Source organism: Mytilus trossulus, chromosome 12 (genome assembly GCF_036588685.1).
Source record: "Mytilus trossulus isolate FHL-02 chromosome 12, PNRI_Mtr1.1.1.hap1, whole genome shotgun sequence".
In the NCBI taxonomy this organism is placed as follows: domain Eukaryota; kingdom Metazoa; phylum Mollusca; class Bivalvia; order Mytilida; family Mytilidae; genus Mytilus; species Mytilus trossulus.
The window spans coordinates 362,499-383,972 of NC_086384.1; the positions used below are offsets into that span (position 1 = coordinate 362,499).

Genomic DNA, 21,474 nt, shown 5'->3' on the forward strand with positions numbered 1-21,474 from the left:
AATGACGTTTTTTTTCTCAATTCATGAACATTTGATAAATATGAGTTATATCTGAATAAAAAATTGGATATGTTTTTAGCATATTTATAAAATACGGAAATTACCGATCATTTAACAAAAAACAATTTGTGTTTATCTTTTATAACAAAAAAGTTATGTCTTTCTTTCGAAAAGGAAATTACGGCCACAAATCTGAATTTTGAGCAAATTTACAAAATTTCGACCTCATTTTACTCAAAAAGTAGCACATGAAGGTATATTTTTTATTACATATTTGATTTAATCAGGTAAAAAATAGCCTATATGCAAATTTTCATGAACTTGTAAATACAGGATCAAAACTGTATCGTATGCCCTTAAGTATTGATGTGGCCACCGAGTTGCAGCGGTTTTTCAACATTTATATGCCCTGATATTCTAAGAGTTTAAGCTCCTTTCACTTTGGGTCTTCCTCAGAATTCAATAAAGCCAATATCTTTGCATGTGTATCTGTACTGGTATCATTCCCAAGTTATGTCTACGAGATGAAACAGTGAGCATACCTGAGAACCAGTACGCAAATAAAACATATGTGAATGAGATATATCTCCCAAAAAAAGGGGAGGTTTGTTGTATTTATACATTGCAACCTGAAGACAAAATGTCCCTTTACCAATTTTAATAAAAAGCATGAAAATTTGATAGGCATTTTTACTCATTTTTATTGAAAAATAATTTTTAAAATAAACAGTTTTTAGTTTAACGAATGATTGATTGTTACTAGTATCAAACTATATGATATATTTAAATATTACAATCAGATAAATGTGCTCTTTCCACAATCACTGAATATGTCAATGAAAATATATGTCCCTCCTTTGTGAAACAACTATCAAAATGGATTTCTGATTATAGTAAACTAGGGAACTTGCAAATGGTCTATGGTTGGGTTGTTGTCTCTTTTAACACATTCCCCATTTCCATTTTCAATTTTATTATAACAAAACTTGACTACAATTATTGAAAGTGTATTTTAGTTAAGATTAATTGTAAAGCTTTCTGTTGAACACTGTGCCTTGTCTACAATTGCACAAATTGCTGCTATCAAATTGACTAGGTCCATAATCAGTATTTTTAAAAATTTGAATAATTTTCTTTAGATGCTTTATCATGTTTGTAAAACAAATTCTGTCTAAAGTTATACAACATAATGGTTTGATAAATTTATTCATGAAAAATATAAATCAATCCAGAACATACAGTACTTTAACATGTTGAATGTAAACTGTAATAATCATCTGTTCATGCATATATACAATTCCATGGCAGACTGAACCTTTACTTCCACAACAAAATATGTGTCTTATGATCCTGTCGCTAACAAACATGGCCATGAAGGCTAAAAATATAACATAGGGGGTAAAATGCATGCCTCCGGGTGCAGGAATTTCTCGCTACATTGAAGACCTGTTGGTGACCTTCTGCTGTTGTTTTTTTATTTGGTCGGGTTGTTGTCTCTTTGACACATTCCCCATTTCCATTCTCAATTTTATTTGTCCATTACTTTGCAAACTGTTGAAAGTGAAGAAAATTTAATACGAGTAGAACAAAAAGGAGTTTAGAAATCTACTAAATGATCATTTTGACCTAAAATGAACAAAAGTCTTATTGGTACAATAGACCATTATCAACTTACAGACTTATATAGTTTCCAATTTTATACTTTTTCCATGGGAAGGAAGACTGGTATTCATAATTATAAGTGTGTGATCTGACAAATAATTTCATTTCATCATTGTTCATGAATACAATACATATTTTTGGTAAAAATGAAATCACAAAGCAATTCATATGATACATAAATAAAACAAATAAAGTCTAACAACATTCATTAACAAGTGAACATGTACTGAAATCTCTAAGAAATAAAAAATATGTTTAAAATTAAAGAAAATTAAAATTGACCACTGAGCTATAAAAAATATGTTAATGTCAGATAAACCCTGCCATACTACATGAAATCATTTCATATTTCAAATATAGTTGACCAATTGCTGATAGTATCTGAAAAACAGATTAAGCTATGAAAATGAGATCATGGTCTAATTAAACCTGCCTGACAGGCATGTACAGATTACAAAACAAAAATGTGTCCCATGTACATGGATGTCCATTTTGCATGATTATTTTCTATGTTCAGTGGACCATAAAAATTGGGTAAAAACTCTTATTCAGCATTAAATTATCATATCATTAGGATTATGTATACTGAGTTTCAAGTTGATTGGACTTTCTTCATCAAAAACTACCTCGACCAAAAACTTTAATCTGAAGGGGGACGAATGGATGAACAAACAGACGCACAAACCAGAAAAGATAATGCCCATAAATGGAGCATAAAAATAGTGTCCCTATATTGCTTATATTATCCCAGAAAATCTTAAAATTATCAAATGAACCATAAAAACCAGTAAAGGTCATGTAAAGCTTGCAAGACTGAAATGTGCACCTTACAACCATTCCATAAATGAAATAAAGCTGACATATAGTGTCTGAGAACTAAAACAAATCACAGAACTTAACATTGACCAATAAACCATGAAAATTGGTTCCAGGTCAAATTCTATACACCTTTAAAGCTGATCCATTAAATGATGCCATGAAATGATGCCATGATATGATGCATGAAATGCCATGAAATGATGCATGAAATGACGCCATGAAATGATGCCATGAAATGATGCATGTAATGACGCCATGGAATGATGCCATGAAATGATGCATGAAATGACATGAAATGATGCATGAAATGACATGAAATGATGCATGAAATGACGCCATGAAATGATGCCATGGAATAATGCATGAAATGCCATGAAATGATGCATGAAATGACGCCATGAAATGATGCATGAAATGACGCCATGAAATGATGCCATGAAATGATGCCATGAAATGATGCATGAAATGCCATGAAATGATGCATGAAATGATGCCATGAAATGACGCCATGAAATTATGCCATGAAATGATGCCATGAAATGATGCATGAAATGATCCTGACTGAGGTAATAAGATGGACATGGATACCTTAAAAATCCAATAGACCAAATATAGTATAAATGTGAACAACTTCGATTTCTAACAAAAAAAATCACAGTTATGACTTTGACTTTTGGTCTTTTGAACTAAAAAAAAAAATAGAATCTTTGACATTATTAAAATAAGTTAGATAATAGACTAATAGTAGGATGAAAAGTTTAAAAGATAGCATCCAAAAACAACAATTGAATTTTGTCAAAATTACAATGAATGTATAGCACTACCTATGTACTAAGAATCATTAAATGGTCTTTCCAATTCTATTGGGCATTTCCATCCAAGTTATGAAAAAGTTGGACATAAAGCTCAAAAGACAACATCTGGAAACAAGTTACCTCAAATTTCAGTCTCCAAAGTCAACATCAGGACACCAAAACTAGACCCAAATTACAGTGTATTGATTGCTGTTGTGACCTTGATCTTTTACATATTGACCCCTAAATCAATAGGGCCAGTCAACTTTTGCCTATAAGGCAATCTGATTAAAATTAAATCCTTTAATTGCTCCTGTTCTGATATGTCGTGCATCAAGGATTTAATTTTTAATTAGATTGCCTAAAAAGGAAATATCTGACAAGTTAAGATATTAAATTAATAATAATTTAGAACATAATTTATTTTTAATGGTAGCATTTTTGCTTATATTTTATTCCATAAGTAGCTGGTAAAAATTGGTGTTTTTACAAAAGAAATAGTTTTTTTTTTATTTTAAATGTCAGTTTATTTAACCAAGATCAGGGGCGAATCCAGCCATTTTAAAAAGGGGGGTGTCCAACTATATGTCCACTTTCAAATGCATTGATCATCCAAAAAAAAGAGGTATTCCAACCCCTGGAACCCTCCCCCTGGATCCGCAACTGAAGGTCATTGACATCATGTTCAAAAGATAAACATCTATACACCAAAATTTAAAATCAATGCAATCTCTGAAATTTTCATTAAATTAGGAACTTGGCTGTCTTAATGTTTTTCTTTCATCAAACTCTTGTATAAGGTTTTATATCATCAAAATTTTTCAAACTTCTAATATCTCATTCATTCCAAAAACAAATAAAATGCTTCACTAAGTGCAGCCTGATACGACTGTAGGCTGTGCAGGGATTAAACCCTGAACAGTTTGGGGAAATTTTTGATACAATATTAAAAATATTGGATGTAGGTTGCAGAACAAATTTCCTTTTCTCTGATAGATATCATTCATTGCTTTATTTTTTTTTTCAAAATTCAAAAAATATGAACCCCTCAACTTTAATTGATAATGCGTTCATCTGTGATATTCATATTCATATCTGATATAGCTTTTAACTACTCAATGTGCATATATAATTGTCCAGACCTATTAATTATTAACATGATTAGTGTTTATGACTGGAACTAATTTCTACTAACAAATCAGAAAATGTTTTTTTATGGAAATCTGGTATACCACTTTTCAGTTTATAGAACTGTAATTGTGTATAACTTGCTGATGGACTGACATCGACAAATGATTGATTAACTTCGTTCCAATCAATATCCGTTTCAAAAAAATAGTCTCCATTGGATAAAATATCTATCAACCGATGTGACTCTTTTTTTCCCCATTTTTTCAATTTACTAGCATTCTCATCAATGTTTTGAAGCTTCCAACGTTTTAAGAAAGAGAAATGTGCCCTGCATTGTTCCTCGTGTCTGGTGGGCACAAGCTGTGCTACTGTCCTCCAAGGAATTTCCAGTTGTTTTATTTCATCCAGGTTGTGTAAACCAGTAACTTCTTGTAGGGCTTTAATTAAGTTTTCATCTTCTTCAGCAGTCCAGTTCCGGCTCTTTACTGTTTTACCATGACGACGTAATTTGTCCTTTACTGACTGGCGGTCACGTCCCATTTTGTCAGCAATGGCCCGATAATTGTTTTTATGTTTTTTTGATAGTTTTTTCAATTTCTTCAACTCTATTTCAGAAAAAGATCCATTTTTCAAAGATACTGTACGTACATCTCGTCTCAGTTTTAAGTAACAGGAAGCTGTTGACCTATTTAATGACCTTGCAATGACCAGAAAGAAATCTGAATATTTCATCAGATTAATTAAATCCTGATTTCCCCTCCTGTCTAGTAAATCTAAAGGGTTTTCGAAAGCAGATCCATATTTTTCAAGATACCAATTCCAATTTTCTAGCAGTTTTTTCTTCTCTTCAATTGTCCATTTTCCATACCTTATAAAGTAAAACAAAATATCACTAGTGAATGTTTAACAATATCATGGCCAGGATATGTGAGGATTAAACATTATTTGACATACTGTATATATATTACATATATTCAGAAATTATTGCATGCATTTATTGTTGCGATTTTGTTATTTGAGACTAAACATGTTAAACTGCGATTTTAATTTTTTGTAAACTTTAGAATTATCCTGTTTGATTCTTATAAAAAAAATCAAAATGCAAGTTTTATTTCAGAAGCGGATTTTTGGGAAAAAATTTGGTTGCTTATATAGGGAATCACTGAAGTGTGACTGGAGCAGGCCCCCTCTTAGGTCAGTCAGTCGGCTCCCACTTATGAAAATTCCTGGATCCGCCACTGTATTTTTTCTGAAATTGTTGGTACCATAACCCCCAAAATCAATCCCAACTTTCCTTTTGTGGTATTGAACCTTCTGGTAAAATTTTATAGAAACCCATTCAATTAACAAATGATTAAACTAAAGTTATTGTCAGGCAACTTAATGTTTCTTCTGATAACAACCACAACACAGATGCAGATGACAAGATCATCACAAACCCAAAAAAACTTTTGCGGCCGTATTAAAAGGAGAATGTGACTATGGGCCACAGATGCCCCAGCTTGAAAATATGCATGGGTCAACTTCCGTCTACAGAATCAGGATTCAAGTAGTTAAGCATGTTTTGTGATTATAAGCTTGTGTACAAGTATCACAACATTGGTTGAGGTAAATTAAAGTAAAGATAAAGGGTGAAAACAACAGATTTAGAAATTTTGCCCCTTTAAAATGACGAATAATAGGGCTCAGAAGGTCTCCTCCCATACTTCAGAGGAATAGTAGATGCCAGAAGTATTATTGTTTATAACTATTGTTTGACTATACTTGTAGTATATTTCCATGGCTTCCCATTCTTCACGAGTTTTCTTATTTGAACTGTTATAGGGATGGATAAGTTTGTCGGTTTCCTCATCGACAAACAATTGTATTCCCCTGGATGGATTTCTTCTCTCCATTATATCCACAATTTCTTCATAGACCTGAAACAACACAATTATAAGCCTATCAACATGGAAATATGTTCAAACACAAAAAAATATGTTAGATTGTTATTATATTACCATACTTGACCATAGCAACACCTCCTTTGAGTACATTAAATAGAAATAATCATTGAACCTTGGCAATATCTTCTTATACTTGTTTATCTATCTATGTAGACTATGTATATATTGTGTACTTGCAACCTAAATATTTTGCGGAATTATGTAACGTCATAACAGTATTACATGCATGGGATCCCCAGAAAATAAACATAATTTCGTAAATGCATCTCATTCTTATTTTAGTGGTTTGTGGCGAACATAGTAGAAACACCACTAAACACCCCAAAAGTTTATTATTTTGTCTTTTATCGTTATAAATGTGACTTCAATATAATATTCAAGTTATCAATTCAACAAATCAGAAGATTAAGAGTCCAAATATCTACAGAAAACAGAAAGAAAGAGTCTATAAAACCCCACTATTTGAATTCCACAGACATCTATATTTTTTTTTCCATTGTTTTTCTTTTTTCTATCATTTTTTATAAAATAGTTGTACCAGTAAATGGTAATAAGAAAAGAGACAAATAGCAAAATCTAACAGATGAATAGATATCGAGGATAAATGAACTGATTACTAATAATAAATATATATTATTTTAATAACTCGCACATATCACACAATGTTATCCGATAAGTGATGAATCCATAGACGTTTTTCCTTATACTATATTGTTTATTGATTTTAACCATGTTAACATAAATTATGATAAAATTGAGAATGGAAATGGGGAATGTGTCAAAGAGACAACAACCCGACCATATAAAAAAACAAACAGCAGAAGGTCACCAACAGGTCTTCAATGTAGCGAGAAATTCCCGCACCAGGAGGCGTCCTTCAACTTGACCCTAAACAAATATATGGACCATAATTTGGTATTCGGCCTTTGGTTTCCTTTTGTATCCTTTTTTATAAGTTCTAAAACTTTAACTTTTATTCTGTGGGTTGTGTTGGTGTTAGAATAGTATTAATGGAACAATTGAGTTTTTCAAGAAAAAATTAATACATTTTGAATCACCGTTTACGTGACAGGAAACTTAACAGGAAACCAATTTTTATTTTCTTTATTTTGCACAATATATTTCAAAAGACATAAATGAACACCATTACTAGTGTTACTTGCTTCATGCTAATATTTAAAATCTATTTTCAATGTTAAATTAAAGTTTTTTTTAAACGCAACAGGAAACCATAAGAAACCGAAAGCACTTTTTTAGTTTTATTTTATTGCAAAATCTGCTGAAAATAATCTGAACAGTATACTTTTTCTTAAAATCCATCTTAAATGTAACATTATTATAAAACTCCTAAATATGTGCTTGTTTTGAAAACAATTAGTACAATTTATTCAGGAATTTCCATATTTTCTTCATTGATACAGGATACCATAATCGTTGTATCTTGATGTTTTAGCCAAAAAAATGTATTTATATTTGGTTTTGAAATTCCAGTTATATACAATTTATTCCAAATCATTGGCAATGTAAAATTCTTTAAATCCAGTAAAGAAAAAAACTTTTAACTTGGAATTAGAATCTTTAAAATAGGCACCATGTGATATTTGTGACCTGTACACCATCTACATGGTTTCCACATTTTAACCTACTTTAGTGGGCTAAAATCAATAAAGTACTTCCTTTCAAGTCATGCATGGTAAAAGATTACTTCTCCTTTGACAAGTTTATTGCGTTTCTGAAAAGTGTTTGCAGAACATGAATAAAAAAAAATAATTAAAAATTGTGACAAAGATACCAACTTTGTACATTCCAAGTGTAACGGTATATTAACATGTATTTTTGATTAAATTATCTTTATTCACCTAAAATATCCAGTAATATTTACTGCTGAAGCAAAATCAATCCAACAAACATCGGCACCATGATAAGAGACGTAATTTCGATTGAATTTTCAAAGGACCCTTTACATCGTTATTTGGAAACGAAGTGTGTTAAAATGTCGGTCAAATCTGAAATCGATTTTGTCAAGTCATTGGGCATTTATTTTCACACAAGACCGTATGTAACATTGTGCACATAGGAAAAATAATAGACCCCCGGCGCAATCTCTTTGAAAATTGTATTTTCCTTTTTTAAACAAGACAAACAAGTCTACAGATTATGTTTGCTAACATCCCGTTGGAAACAAAAACAATGTTTAGACCTAGTTTTTTGTATATCTGGCTGTAAGGGTGTGATCACATGTTAGTCACATGTTTCACGTATGACCTGAAATGATTAGAACTCAATGACAAAAACAATTTTAATAAATAACTTGACTTCTGTTTCGTGTGAAATGTAACGCATAACGATAACGTCATTTTCTAACTTAATTATTACGAAGAACAAAACAAGAATGTAAATCATCTCTGATTTACCTGTTTGAACATCTCGCGAGAGTTCATATTTGCATATTGTTGCAAAGAATTCTTTTACAACAAAGCAGATTACACCATCTAAAATTTGCGTTACGAAATGGGAAACCAAAGTAACGACAGTGTTCTTACACCTGCTACAGAATTACTAATAGTTCTTGGTATTTTCTTCTCACTATTCTTATTGGTCGATGTTCTTTGTTATTTGAAAGCAAAAGTTACGAATTTGCGGGTGACGATTATCTATAAATCAGTCAGCGTTATGCACTTAGGAAGTGAAAAGTAACGCGAGAAACGACACAAAAATACGGTTGTATAATCTTTAAAATTTGTTAATTTCAATTTTTTTTCTAGGGAAGAGTAGCATACACTTGTATGTTGATAAAAATAATGGCATCTTTAGATGTAGTTACTACTTTTCTTACAGTAATTCACAATTTTATCACTTTTCTATAGTTATAGGAAACGAGCCCAATAGCAAATTATGGTCCATATACTAATTCAGTGATAATGAACGCCATACTAATTTCCAAATTGTACACAAGAAACTTAAATTAAAAAAACACAAGACTAACAAAGGCCAGAGGCTCCTGACTTGATACAGGCACAAAAATGCGGCTGGGTTAAACATGTTTATGAGATCTCAACCCTCCCCCTATACCTCTAGCCAATATGGAAAAGTAAATGCATAACAATACGCACATTTAAAATTCAATTCAAGAGAAGTCCAATCTGATGTCAGAAGATGTAACCAAAGAAAATAAAGAAAATGACAATAATACATAAATAACAACAGACTACTAGCAGTAAACTGACATGCCAGCTCCAGACTTCAGTTAAACTGATTGAAAGATTATGATTTCATCATATGAATATCAGGCACAATTCTTCCCGTTAGGGGTTTAGTATCATACCATCATAACATATATTAGAAGAACATAACCCGTGTCATGCCAACAACTGGTTTTTGAATAAATGTGTTTAGTTCCGATGCAAAGACCCTATAAGTGAATCAATATTAACACCAAAATAAGCAAGATTTATTTCTTTAATGACCTGACAACAGTATCGTAACTATATCCCTTCTTGATAAGTCTATTTAAAGGTTTTGTTAGTTTTATGAGGTGAATACTGACATTTTTGTGCTTTATAAAAAATATTTCCATAAAAAATTGGATGTGAAATACCTGAACATATAAGAAGTCTGCATGTTGAGTTATATTTACGAATGATGTCCTTATACCAATGATAAAATTTAGTAAATGTTTTGACTAGTTTGTGATATCGATATGATGCCCATAAAAATCTAAAATTGATTAAAATATACGTATAATATCACAGTTTTTCTTAGTGGTTGATGGTTTTTAGGGTGTTAGGCAGTGTTTTGTGGTGTGTGGTGGTGTTTGGTGTTGAAAAGACCCAGCCACTAAAGGAGGTTCTTCATGGAACCAGGGCATATTGCTGTACCACAAATTTCCTGAAGACTACAAGAACTAATTATGTGACTAATATCCCCGCTCTAATATGAATGCAACACCACTGTTACACCAAGTTTTCCCAGCACACATTAACATAACATTCTCTAGAATTTTTTATTTGCAAGGTTAGACATAGGAAGGCGTCCCAGAAAAAATTAAAATAGCCTTGCCAGAAGTGACTAATGGAGGGTCAGCTTGTGTACTCCAGATTGAATCCATGACAAGTCGCCCCACTTTTTCACCAACTCGCCCCACTTTAAAAAAAAAACGCCCCAACCTGGATTACCAAATCGCCCCACTTTTTAAAAAATGGCCCCACTTGTGAAATGTGTTAAATCCCGTTAATATTACTCCTGAAAACTCGCCCCACTGAATGGAAAACGATAAAATCTAGATTAATATATTATTAACCAGGATGAATTTAGTAAAGCCAACTCGCCCCACTTATGGAAAAAGATGTTATCCTGTTGAATGTAAGTTAAATTCTGGGAATATTACTCCTGCCAACTCACCCCACTTATGGAAAACGATAATATCTAGATTAATATATTATTAACCAGGATAAATGTAGTAATGCCAACTCCCCCCACTTATGGAAAAAGATGTTATTCCGTGAATATTACTCCTGCCAACTCGTCCCACTTAAAAGAAAACGATAATATCTAGATTTATATTATATTATTAACCAGGATGAATGTAGTAAAGCCAACTCGTCCCACTTATGGAAAAAGATGTTATTCCGTTGTATATAAGTTAAATTCCGTGAATATTACTCCTGCCAACTCGCCCCACTTATGGAAAAAGATGTTATTGCGTTGTGTATAAGTTAAATTCCGTGAATATTACTCCTGCCAACTCTCCCCACTTATGGAAAAAGATGTATATATATTGCATTATGATACAATTAACAGGTTTCTTTTCAATTGCTATGTGAATAACTTATCTTTAAAAAATAGTTATTCTTCAACAATACGAAAATTATTTTTAGAATTATAATCTCAGTATATAAATAATAGTAATTAAATAAATTTTCGGTTTGTTTGTATTCTGTGTAGATCAGTTTTCATTTAAGTGGGGCAAGTTTTAATTTTTAATTTTATATTAATCTAAATATTACTGTTTTCCATTAAGTGGGGCGAGTTGGCATGAGTAATATTAAACATGATTTAACCAATTTCACATGTGGGGCGATTTTTTAAAAAGTTGGGCGATTTGGTAATCTAGGTTGGGGCGGTTTTTTTTAAAGTGGGGCGAGTTGGTGAAAAAGTGGGGCGATTAGGTGTGGGGCGACTTGCCAGTGGGGCGACTTGTCTTGCTTCCTCCAGATTGAATGATTGAGGTCTGTCTGTATCATTTTGTCCCGGTTTTTTTGGGGGGGGATATGCACGTTATATATAAAATCAGTTTTCGTTTTCCGTAGTTCTGGACCTTCCAATATTAAGAAAATTAGTGGGAAAAAGAAAAATATTTAAATCATAAAGGAAACAACGCAGCTTACGTTAATGGGCTTTCTTCGAAGGGGAAAGGAAACGATCTGTTTGTGTTTTGCTGAATGTGCGTATGTCCTGTATCTCCCGCCTTTTTAGGAACACCACTGTAAAATAAGAAGCTAGCCGGAAATTATTGAAAATGAACAGAGTAATTTCAGAGGCGGATTTAGGGGCAGGGACGCCCCAATTTAGGGGAAAACTTTGGTTGATTAGATAGGGAATCACTGAAGCAAGACCGTAGTGGATCTTCATCTTCTTCTATGCAGTCAGTGGGCCTCCTCTTATGAAAATGTCTAGGTCCGCCACGGAATTTCCCTTTTGTCATATATATTTTTGACACAGAATAATAATCGTTTAAAAAAAAGAATCATGAATCAGTCAAGTATAAATAAGTATTGATAATGTATATCCTTTCCGACTGCAGATTACTGAACCACATAGAAGTAGAAGTAGAAATACGGGATTTATATATTCATTTTAATTTGTCCCTCGGCCTATTGCCATTTTTGCGGTGGTGAAACTACCTTTTTTGTTTTATACGAATACGAAATACGAAATATTTTATTAAAGAAAGCTCAATTATGAACATAATCAATAATAGCATAGATATGTGACGAAAAAGTAGTTTCGTTGGTTAGTTTGCCGTGATACAACTGTAGTCTAAGTATGAGGACTTAAACTAAAGTGTGTATTCTTGTGTTGTGTTGTGTTGTTGGGTGTCTAAGTTTCACTCGTACACGGAACGACAAATGCCAAGTATACTCTTTAAACAGGGTTACCCTTTTAATCTACTGGTAGCGTGATTAAGGGAATCCTGGTCACATAAATAAATAAATGGATCCTGGTGTAGTCTGAACGAAGTCTTGCAAGTTAACATAAACACAAAGTCGATTAAAAGTTCAATACTGTATTATTCAAAATCCAAAGTACATGTAACAGTTATACAAGTTTACAACATCTTAACTGCAGGCTCAACAATACGGTGACATAATCCTAAATCTCCTACGTACGTCTCTCTCGTACACAAAATCGTCTCTCTCGTATATCGTATATCGTATCTACAACTATTTCTCTCTTTTATACTACTCTATTATCTCAATTATAATATGGTTAAATGACTCTGAACAAAGAAATATTCTACAGGAGCTATATTACAGGAGCCCGGAGCCCGGAGCCCGGAGCCCGGAGCCCGGAGCCCGGAGCCCGGAGCCCGGAGCCCGGAGCCAGGAGCTAGGAGCTATAAGGTCAACCAAAGCTAAGGTCAACCTAGACACCTGTATACACTTAGCAAAGGGGCACCAGCTGATTAACATGATTGATTTGACATTTAACAAGTACAATCTAATTGAAGGTGATAAACATAGATTGTAAGGGATTACTTTATAACAGTTAATGCGGCTAAGTAATTAATCCAATTATATGATGATCATAAAACCCAGTGATGCATGTAATAAACGAAAAACGTTACAGATACAACAAAGAATAACTTTTAAACAATCTTAACTAAAATAAATACTAAAAGTATCAAAGTATATTTGTTCCAAGGTGAGTAACTCTAATGTAAAAAATATAAGAAATCATTTTACATTATAAGCTTTTACATTATAAGCAGAAAACAAAAATTTCACACTTCATATTCTAAGCAAAAAAACACATGTTTATGTACTTAGCTATACTTTTACATACATCAGTGTCTTCATTACTTAACAACCACATAAACTGAGAATCAATATTTGTGGAATAAGTTATGTTTTTATATTTACTCCAAATACAGAGGTGTGCCTATATTGAAAGTATTTATACAAAACATTAATAGTAGATTACGGAAATCGAGTTCTGTTTCCTAACTTGGACCAAAGTTTTCGTATTAGGAACGATAACTCCGTAATTATTTTGACACGACAACTTCCTGTGGAAAAGTAAAGCTTAAATCAGACTTTTCACATTAATCCAACACAATGGATCTCGAGAGATTTCTCCCAGAAGCATTTAAGAAAGTTCCTCTACATATGGTAATTAAAATTATTTGAAATGCTATAGTTTGGATGCAGGAAAATCTATTTGTCCTGCTGGCAGTGCTACAGTCTTGTAATTTGAACAGCTGTTTGCCGTTTACCATTTGTTTACCAACTTTTTGAAAATGATATATGTATTTTATTGTCTTAAGGCAACAGACATTTGATTTTTCTGGGGGGCTATGTTTTTTTTTCTGGATAAATTTTTGTTTTCGCCTGTGGAGAAAAAACAATCTTTTTTTTTCGCGACAAGTCAAAAACATTTTTTCTTTCAATTTTAGCATTTCATATAGGGTATCGGGACCGTTCGCCCTAGTAACATGTTCGCCCTGGGTCCGTTTTCCCTGAGTTCGTTCGCCCTTAGAGTCCGTTCGCCCTACTAAAAAATATTAGTATTCAGGGCATTACAGTTGAATAAACTTAATCAGATATATTTCTATGGTATATATTCTTGAAATTTTTTGAAACATGGAAATATCTAAAAGTTTATGGCTTGTTAAGGATCATTAATTTATTGTTTTATGACAAAATAATTCGGATCACTGCTTATTGTGATACCTGTCTTTTGATGGATTTATAATATAAAAAACAAATTTGTTTTGATAATATATTCAGCTTGAAATTAATTTAAAAAAAATGTACGAACTGTAAAACGGATTTACAAGTTCATTCATTAAAATACTCTGAGACTAGTCTAAGTAATACTGCATACATTAGTGAATGACTGAATACAATTATTTTGTTAACAAATATCAACAAAGATAAATACATTGTATTCCAGTATTCTGCTGCAATCAAAGGGAAAATGATGTCAATAGTCAATGACTGACGGGGTAGGGCCAAAATCCAAAAAACATATTTTATTCAAATACTTAAAATTATGCCACTAGACAACAATTAGTAAAAAATAAAAATCAGGGCGAATGGACCCTGGGCGAACAGGTATCAGGGTGAACAGGTACTAGGGCGAGCGTGAATTAGGGTGTACGGACCCGGATTCTTCATATAGTGGCAGCTAAGGGTGAAACAAACATTTTTTTTTATCAGAATAAAAAAAAAAAAATTTTTCGCCAAAAACTGGAAACAAATTTTGTTTTCCCAAAAAAAACATAGTGAGACATAGAGCTCCTATATGCTGTTTCTGGCATCCGTGGCGATGGCATCAACAATGTATTAGTTTGTAATTAGGTCTAGTTTATGGTGAACCACAAGTGGTAGGTCAATCATACATGGTATGCAGTTGTGTTAGCATTGGCACATCTCATTTTTATGGAGAGATTTTGGCCCTACCCCGTCAGTCATTGACTATTGACATAATTTTATTCAAATACTTAAAATTATGCCACTAGACAACAATTAGTAAAAAATAAAAATCAGGGCGAATGGACCCTGGGCGAACAGGTATCAGGGCGAACAGGTACTAGGGCGAGCGTGAATTAGGGCGTACGGACCCGGATTCTTCATATAGTGGCAGCTAAGGGTGAAACAAACATTTTTTTTTATCAGAATAAAAAAAAAAAAAATTTTTCGCCAAAAACTGGAAACAAATTTTGTTTTCCCAAAAAAAACATAGTGAGACATAGAGCTCCTATATGCTGTTTCTGGCATCCGTGGCGATGGCATCAACAATGTATTAGTTTGTAATTAGGTCTAGTTTATGGTGAACCACAAGTGGTAGGTCAATCATACATGGTATGCAGTTGTGTTAGCATTGGCACATCTCATTTTTATGGAGAGATTTTGGCCCTACCCCGTCAGTCATTGACTATTGACTTCATTTTTTTTTATTTAACATGTATTAGGTGGTAGGTCAATGATATTTGATATGCAGTTGTATAAGTATTGGCATTTCTCATTTCAATTGAGATAATTTGGCTCCGCCCCTAATTTAGGTATGGTCTATTGACTTTGAAAAGTTTTTCTAAGTAATATCATGTATTAGTTTGTGATTAGGTCAGTTGAAGAGGAACCATTAGTGGTAGGCCAATGCCAATTAGTATTCAATTGTATAAGCATTGGCAAATCTCATTTCCAGGGAAAATATTTGGCCTCACCCCTCAGTCTGTCAACATATATTTGTTCCACCTAACAGAAGTTCCAATGGAAACTTTGTTATAAACATTGTCATAATATCTATTGCTGTTGGAACAACTATTCTATACCATTTATTCCGTTGGGAACATTTACTGTAATACTTATTCCTGTGGAAATAATATTCCAGAATATTTTTTCCTTTGGAACTTATATTATGAAGGAAATTATATTCTGTGACAAGTCACTGTCTAGTGACTTTGAAACTTATCTTAGTTTACAAATTACATGTATTAGTTTGTGATTAGATCACTCTAAGATGAACTTCTAATAGTAAGTCAATGATATTTGGTATGCTAGTATCGTTTCCATGGAGATTGTTTAGCCCCACCCCCTCTTCATGGTCCATTGACTTTGAAACTTTTACATAGTTTACAAGTTAATGTTTGTATGAAGGTTAGGGAACGACTCATAATAAGTCAATGGTATTTGGTATGCAGTTGTATTAGCATTTGCACAATTCATGTAAAGGAAGATCATTTAGCCATGTAACTCAGTCATGGTTCATTCAACATTTGCATAATCAAAATTACAAAAAAGCCAGACATATCTCTGTGATAACAGTTTATTTCGTCAAGGCTCACTACAATTTTTTACTGCTTCCCATTGTCTTGCTATTTTCGTATCTCAAAAACAGCAGATAAATACCAAAGACAATTATTACAACAGTCAGTGAGAATATACATAGTGTCACTATTATGGTACCTTTCTTGAGTAATGTCCCTATATAATGTTATATGTAAGGGGTGCATCATATGTGACCCATAAAACATTCCCTATTTAATTTCTTTCTTTAAGGAATGTAGAAAAATTTCAATAAGATACCATCATTCTATTACATTTTTTTGAACAGGAAAAAAATTGTATTTGCTGTTCTACATTTCACACACATAAGCGTAGGTGGATTCATTCTTAATTTGACTAAATTTGAATTCTTGTTGCAAATTTTACTTTTGCCACTACTTGATGCTTGTTCTTGCTGTTTTTTGACAGAAAAAAATGAAAAAAAATGATGGGGAAAGGTCAATGAAACAGCAACCCAACAACACAAATAACCAAAAGACAACTTAGGTAAACAACAAATTACAGTAACATAAATAGTTTGTGTTTTTATTACATGTTATCTTCTATTTTTAGGATTTTGAAGGACAAAAAAGAGCAGAAAGATTATTTCAAGTCATAATTTTAGTCTTTGGGGTATGTCTTAGTAGTTAGAACTAAAAAAAATAAAAAATTTAGATTTTAAATTTACTAAAAAAGTGTTTTTATACTGTATTACCTAGAAAATTCAAACAAAAAAATGGTTTTTCTTTTCAGACTCATATATAGCATCTACTGGCTACTATTTTGTGGCATTTTTTTCTGCCACCTTTAAAACAATTCACTGCTCATATTGTTTATTTATAAAATATTGATAATTAGTTACATTTATTATTGATTTCAATCAAATAGATATAGGAAGATGTGATGTGAGTGCCAATGAGACAATTCTCCATTCAAATAACAATTTTAAAAAAGTAAACCACTGTAGGTCATTGTACGGCCTTCAACACTGAGCCTTTGCTCACACCGAACAAACAAGCTACATGTATATTACTTGTGTAAAACCATTCAGACGGAAAAACCAACAGTCTGATCTATATAAAAAAACGTGATTTTTTTTTGCATTAAATCTACCAATCACTAAATTGTTATCCAGTTCAGAGTTAATTTTTATGCTCCCACCTACGAAAGTAGAGGGCATTATGTTTTCTGGTCTGTGCGTCCATTTGTTCGTCCGTCTGTCCCGCTTCAGATTAAATTTTTGGTTTGGTCAAGGTAGTTTTTGATGAAGTTGAAGTCCAATAAACTTGAAACTTAGAACACATATTCACTATGATATGATCTTTCTAATTTTAATGCAAAATTAGAGTAGTGACCCCAATTTCACGGTGCACTGAACCTACAAAATGATAGTGTGAGATGAACCTCCATGTACTATGGAAAAATTCTTATTTTTAATGTCAGATGTGATTTGTTTTTTCAGATTGTTGGATTTGGTTGGGGATATATATGTCAACAGTTTTCACAGACCATGTATATATTGATAGCTGGATTTATATTATCTTGTTTGGTAAGGCCATACAAACTAAATCTTCACAGAATTTTTAATAACGGGGGCACTACAGTCATGCTTCAGTGATTACCTATATAATCGACCACATTTTTCCCATGAAAAAGGGGAGACAGATCTGCCTATGATTGCATACATGGACTATGTACCAAATTTTACAAAATATTTTGCCATTATTGGTATTAATATAACTTTTCAACCACTGGTCAGAAATATATGTACAAATGTACATGCTTTTTGTTGATACATGTATATTTGCTTTTATTGAAACATGGATAACATGACCACCATGGCTCATTGGCTAGTGATGTATCATGGCTAATATATATAAGAAGATGTGAAATGAGTGTCAATGAGACAACTCTTCATTCAAGTAAAAATTTGTTTAAGTAAACCATTATACCCCTTATTATAGATCAATTAAGGTCTTTAACTCATAGCCTCAAGGCTCACATGGAACAGCAAGCCATTATACCCCTTATTATAGATCATTTAAGGTCTTTAACACATAGCCTCAAGGCTCACATGGAACAGCAAGCCATTATACCCCTTATTATAGATCAATTAAGGTCTTTAACACATAGCCTCAAGACTCACATGGAACAGCAAGCCATTATACCCCTTATTATAGATCAATTAAGGTCTTTAACACATAGCCTCAAGACTCACATGGAACAGCAAGCCATTATACCCCTTATTATAGATCATTTAAGGTCTTTAACACATAGCCTGAAGGCTCACATGGAACAGCAAGCTATTATACCCCTTATTATAGATCAATTAAGGTCTTTAACACATAGCCTCAAGGCTCACGTGGAACAGCAAGCCATTATACCCCTTATTATAGATCAATTAAGGTCTTTAACACATAGCCTCAAGACTCACATGGAACAGCAAGCCATTATACCCCTTATTATAGATCAATTAAGGTCTTTAACACATAGCCTCAAGGCTCACATGGAACAGCAAGCTATTATACCCCTTATTATAGATCAATTAAGGTCTTTAACACATAGCCTCAAGGCTCACATGGAACAGCAAGCCATTATACCCCTTATTATAGACCAATTAAGGTCTTTAACACATAGCCTCAAGGCTCACATGGAACAGCAAGCTATAAAGAGCCCTAAAAATGACTAGTGTAAAACCATTAAAACTAAAAACCATGGTCTATAGATATAGGAAGATGTGTTGTGAGTGCCAATGAGACAACTCTCCATCCAAGTACCTATTTAAAAAGTAAACCATTATAGGTTAAAGTACGGCCTTCAACACGCTATAAAGGGCCCCAAAATTACTAGTGTAAAACCATTCAAACGGGAAAACCAACGGTCTAATCTATATAAACAAAACGAGAAACACGTATATATTACATAAACAAACGACAACTACTGTACAACAGATTCCTGACTTAGGACAGGTGCAAACATTTGCAGCGGGATTAATGCAGCGGTTCATAATCTATATGAAAAACGACAAACTTTAAAATTTTGTTTTTCAAATACATATTTTTATTTCAGTTAACCTTACCACCATGGCCAATGTTCAGAAGAATGAACATTGTTTGGCAGAAATCTGTAGAAACAGTGGAATCAACAGACCAACAAAAAGCAAAGAAGAAGAAATAAACATTTCACAGTTTTTCATTTGTTGTCATTAAATTTGTAAAAAAATGTATGGTACATAAATCTTGGTCATCAGTGTCTGACTTTGTGGAACTGGATCATCATTGTGTTTGAATGCTGAGAACTTGATCATTAGAATGTTTGGAATCATAAAAAGTGTATACTGTAAAGTGTTCCAGTTTTCATAGTGCTAAGATTTCTATTTTCATAATGTAACTTCAAGAACTGTGTAAAAAATATAGAACTATTGAAACTTGTTCCTACTTCTAGATATTTGGTAGATAGACACATAAGGTATAAATCAACGGTACAAGGTTTTGTTTAATACCAAAAGATCTGCATTTACAGTTTATTTATAAATAAATCTTGAGATCATTAATGAGCAAAAAATAAGACTTAGTGTGTAACACAATTGAATGTATATTTCCTTTGGAAAAAAATCTTTGTATTTTAATACATCGCCATATTTATTTGTATTAAAGATGAGTAATTGTGCAATAAATATTATTGGACCAGATGTCTTAGTTTTGTAAATGCTAAATGTTTTACTGTTAAGTGGGACATTTTCACAAATATCGCCAAAAAAATAAACATATAAAATCACATATAATCTCATGTAAATCAAAATAAAAAAGACAAATAATCTTGCTTCAGGTTAATGTTTTTGGTCAAAGCATTTAATTTCATTTGAAAAGCAATTATTTAGTAATGTTTTATTTCCAAGGCATGCATTTCCTGTAACAAGTGCTGAATTGTCCCACCTGTTTTACTGACCATTGAAATTAAGTCTTGAAGATATAAGTTTGACTGCAAGTATCACAGAGTTTTACCTTAACATTTTAAAGATCCATGACAATAAGGTAATGGTCAGATAAATGCTGTCAGCTTGTTCACCTTACAATCATTCCATACACCAGATATAGTTGACCTACTACTTATATTATTTGAAAAGAACAAACCAAGACACAAAAACTTGAAATTGACCTATGAACATGAAAATGAGGTCAAGGTTAGATGATACATACCACACAGATATGTACACCTTATGAGGGCCCTCATGGGGTTTTTGATTATGTGATTACTTGGCCGTTTTTTTAATGATTATTTGATTATTAAGCCAAATATTTCATGATTTTTTGATTACCTAGGACTGTATTTTTAGTTTATGATTATTTGATTACTAAAGATAAGCAAATATTTAATGATTATGTGATTATATTGGCAAAAAAATGGTGATTATGTGATTACTAGGACCCCCCATGAGGGGCCTCCCTTATAATCATTCCATACATCAATATGTAGTTGATCTATTGCTTATAGTACTTGAAAAACCCCAGTCCAAATACAATAAATTGCTTCATTGACCGCAGATGGATACAAATGCAGGGGTCCAACATTGAACAGTTGGGGCAAAACAGGACACAATATTTGTACTTGATACAGGTCTGAATTTGGATTGTAATCAAATGTTTGACACATAATAGGTTTCTGACACACAATAAATGTAGTCAAAAGAATTTAGAAACAGTTATATGATTTTAATTTATATTCAATTTTATTCTTTTGTGCAATACACTATGCTGTTAAGAATTCACCTCTTCACCAAGTTTATTAGTGTAAGGGATGTAATCCAAACATAAAATCGTACTTTTAAATTGACCATTAACCAGGAAACCCTTGTTTTTCACCCTTATTCTTAATTGGTTTGAGCCATAACCCCTTCAGCCAATACAATCCATCCTATTGTGGTATTATTTCAGAGAAATTCATAAATAGTTCCACAAGTTATTGTCTAGAATCTAGAAAAAAATATATAGGAAGATGTGGAGTGAGTGCCAATGCTTATTTGTGCCCCTTTTGAGCCACTAATTCCTAAGCTATTTGGATCATAACTCCCAA

The 21,474-nt window shown here is 32.6% G+C and overlaps 2 protein-coding genes across 3 annotated transcripts; one reads left to right on the forward strand and one right to left on the reverse strand.

Moving 5' to 3' along the window:
- Positions 1-3,679: 3,679 nt before the first annotated feature.
- LOC134693448 (cyclin-D-binding Myb-like transcription factor 1) lies at positions 3,680-11,782 on the reverse strand. Its single transcript, XM_063554276.1, has 3 exons — positions 11,740-11,782; positions 6,171-6,325; positions 3,680-5,274 (listed from the first exon to the last, which is right to left on the reverse strand). Exons 2-3 carry the CDS (start codon positions 6,299-6,301, stop codon positions 4,437-4,439), a joined length of 969 nt encoding a protein of 322 aa, XP_063410346.1. The 5' UTR covers positions 6,302-6,325; positions 11,740-11,782; the 3' UTR covers positions 3,680-4,436.
- Positions 11,783-13,590: 1,808 nt separating this feature from the next.
- Positions 13,591-20,092, forward strand: LOC134693449 (signal peptidase complex subunit 1-like). 2 transcript variants are annotated; one of them, XM_063554279.1, is made up of 4 exons: positions 13,591-13,743; positions 16,975-17,037; positions 17,867-17,950; positions 19,471-20,092. In XM_063554279.1, exons 1-4 carry the CDS (start codon positions 13,690-13,692, stop codon positions 19,576-19,578), a joined length of 309 nt encoding a protein of 102 aa, XP_063410349.1. In that variant the 5' UTR covers positions 13,591-13,689; the 3' UTR covers positions 19,579-20,092. The 2 variants fall into 2 exon arrangements, with proteins under 2 accessions (XP_063410349.1, XP_063410348.1); XM_063554278.1 differs by having other exon boundaries at positions 16,975-17,034; positions 17,864-17,950.
- Positions 20,093-21,474: the final 1,382 nt, after the last annotated feature.

Excerpts from the sequence above, each read along its gene's own strand:
- LOC134693448 (XM_063554276.1), bottom strand. The coding sequence starts at position 6,301 with ATGGAGAGAAGAAATCCATCCAGGGGAATACAATTGTTTGTCGATGAG. Across the intron at positions 5,275-6,170 it reads GCCATGGAAATATACTACAA|GTATGGAAAATGGACAATTG; the intron begins GTATAGTCAAAC and ends TTACTTTATAAG.
- LOC134693449 (XM_063554279.1), top strand. The coding sequence starts at position 13,690 with ATGGATCTCGAGAGATTTCTCCCAGAAGCATTTAAGAAAGTTCCTCTA. Across the intron at positions 13,744-16,974 it reads AGAAAGTTCCTCTACATATG|GATTTTGAAGGACAAAAAAG; the intron begins GTAATTAAAATT and ends TTCTATTTTTAG. Across the intron at positions 17,038-17,866 it reads TAATTTTAGTCTTTGGGGTA|GTTGGATTTGGTTGGGGATA; the intron begins TGTCTTAGTAGT and ends TTTTTTCAGATT.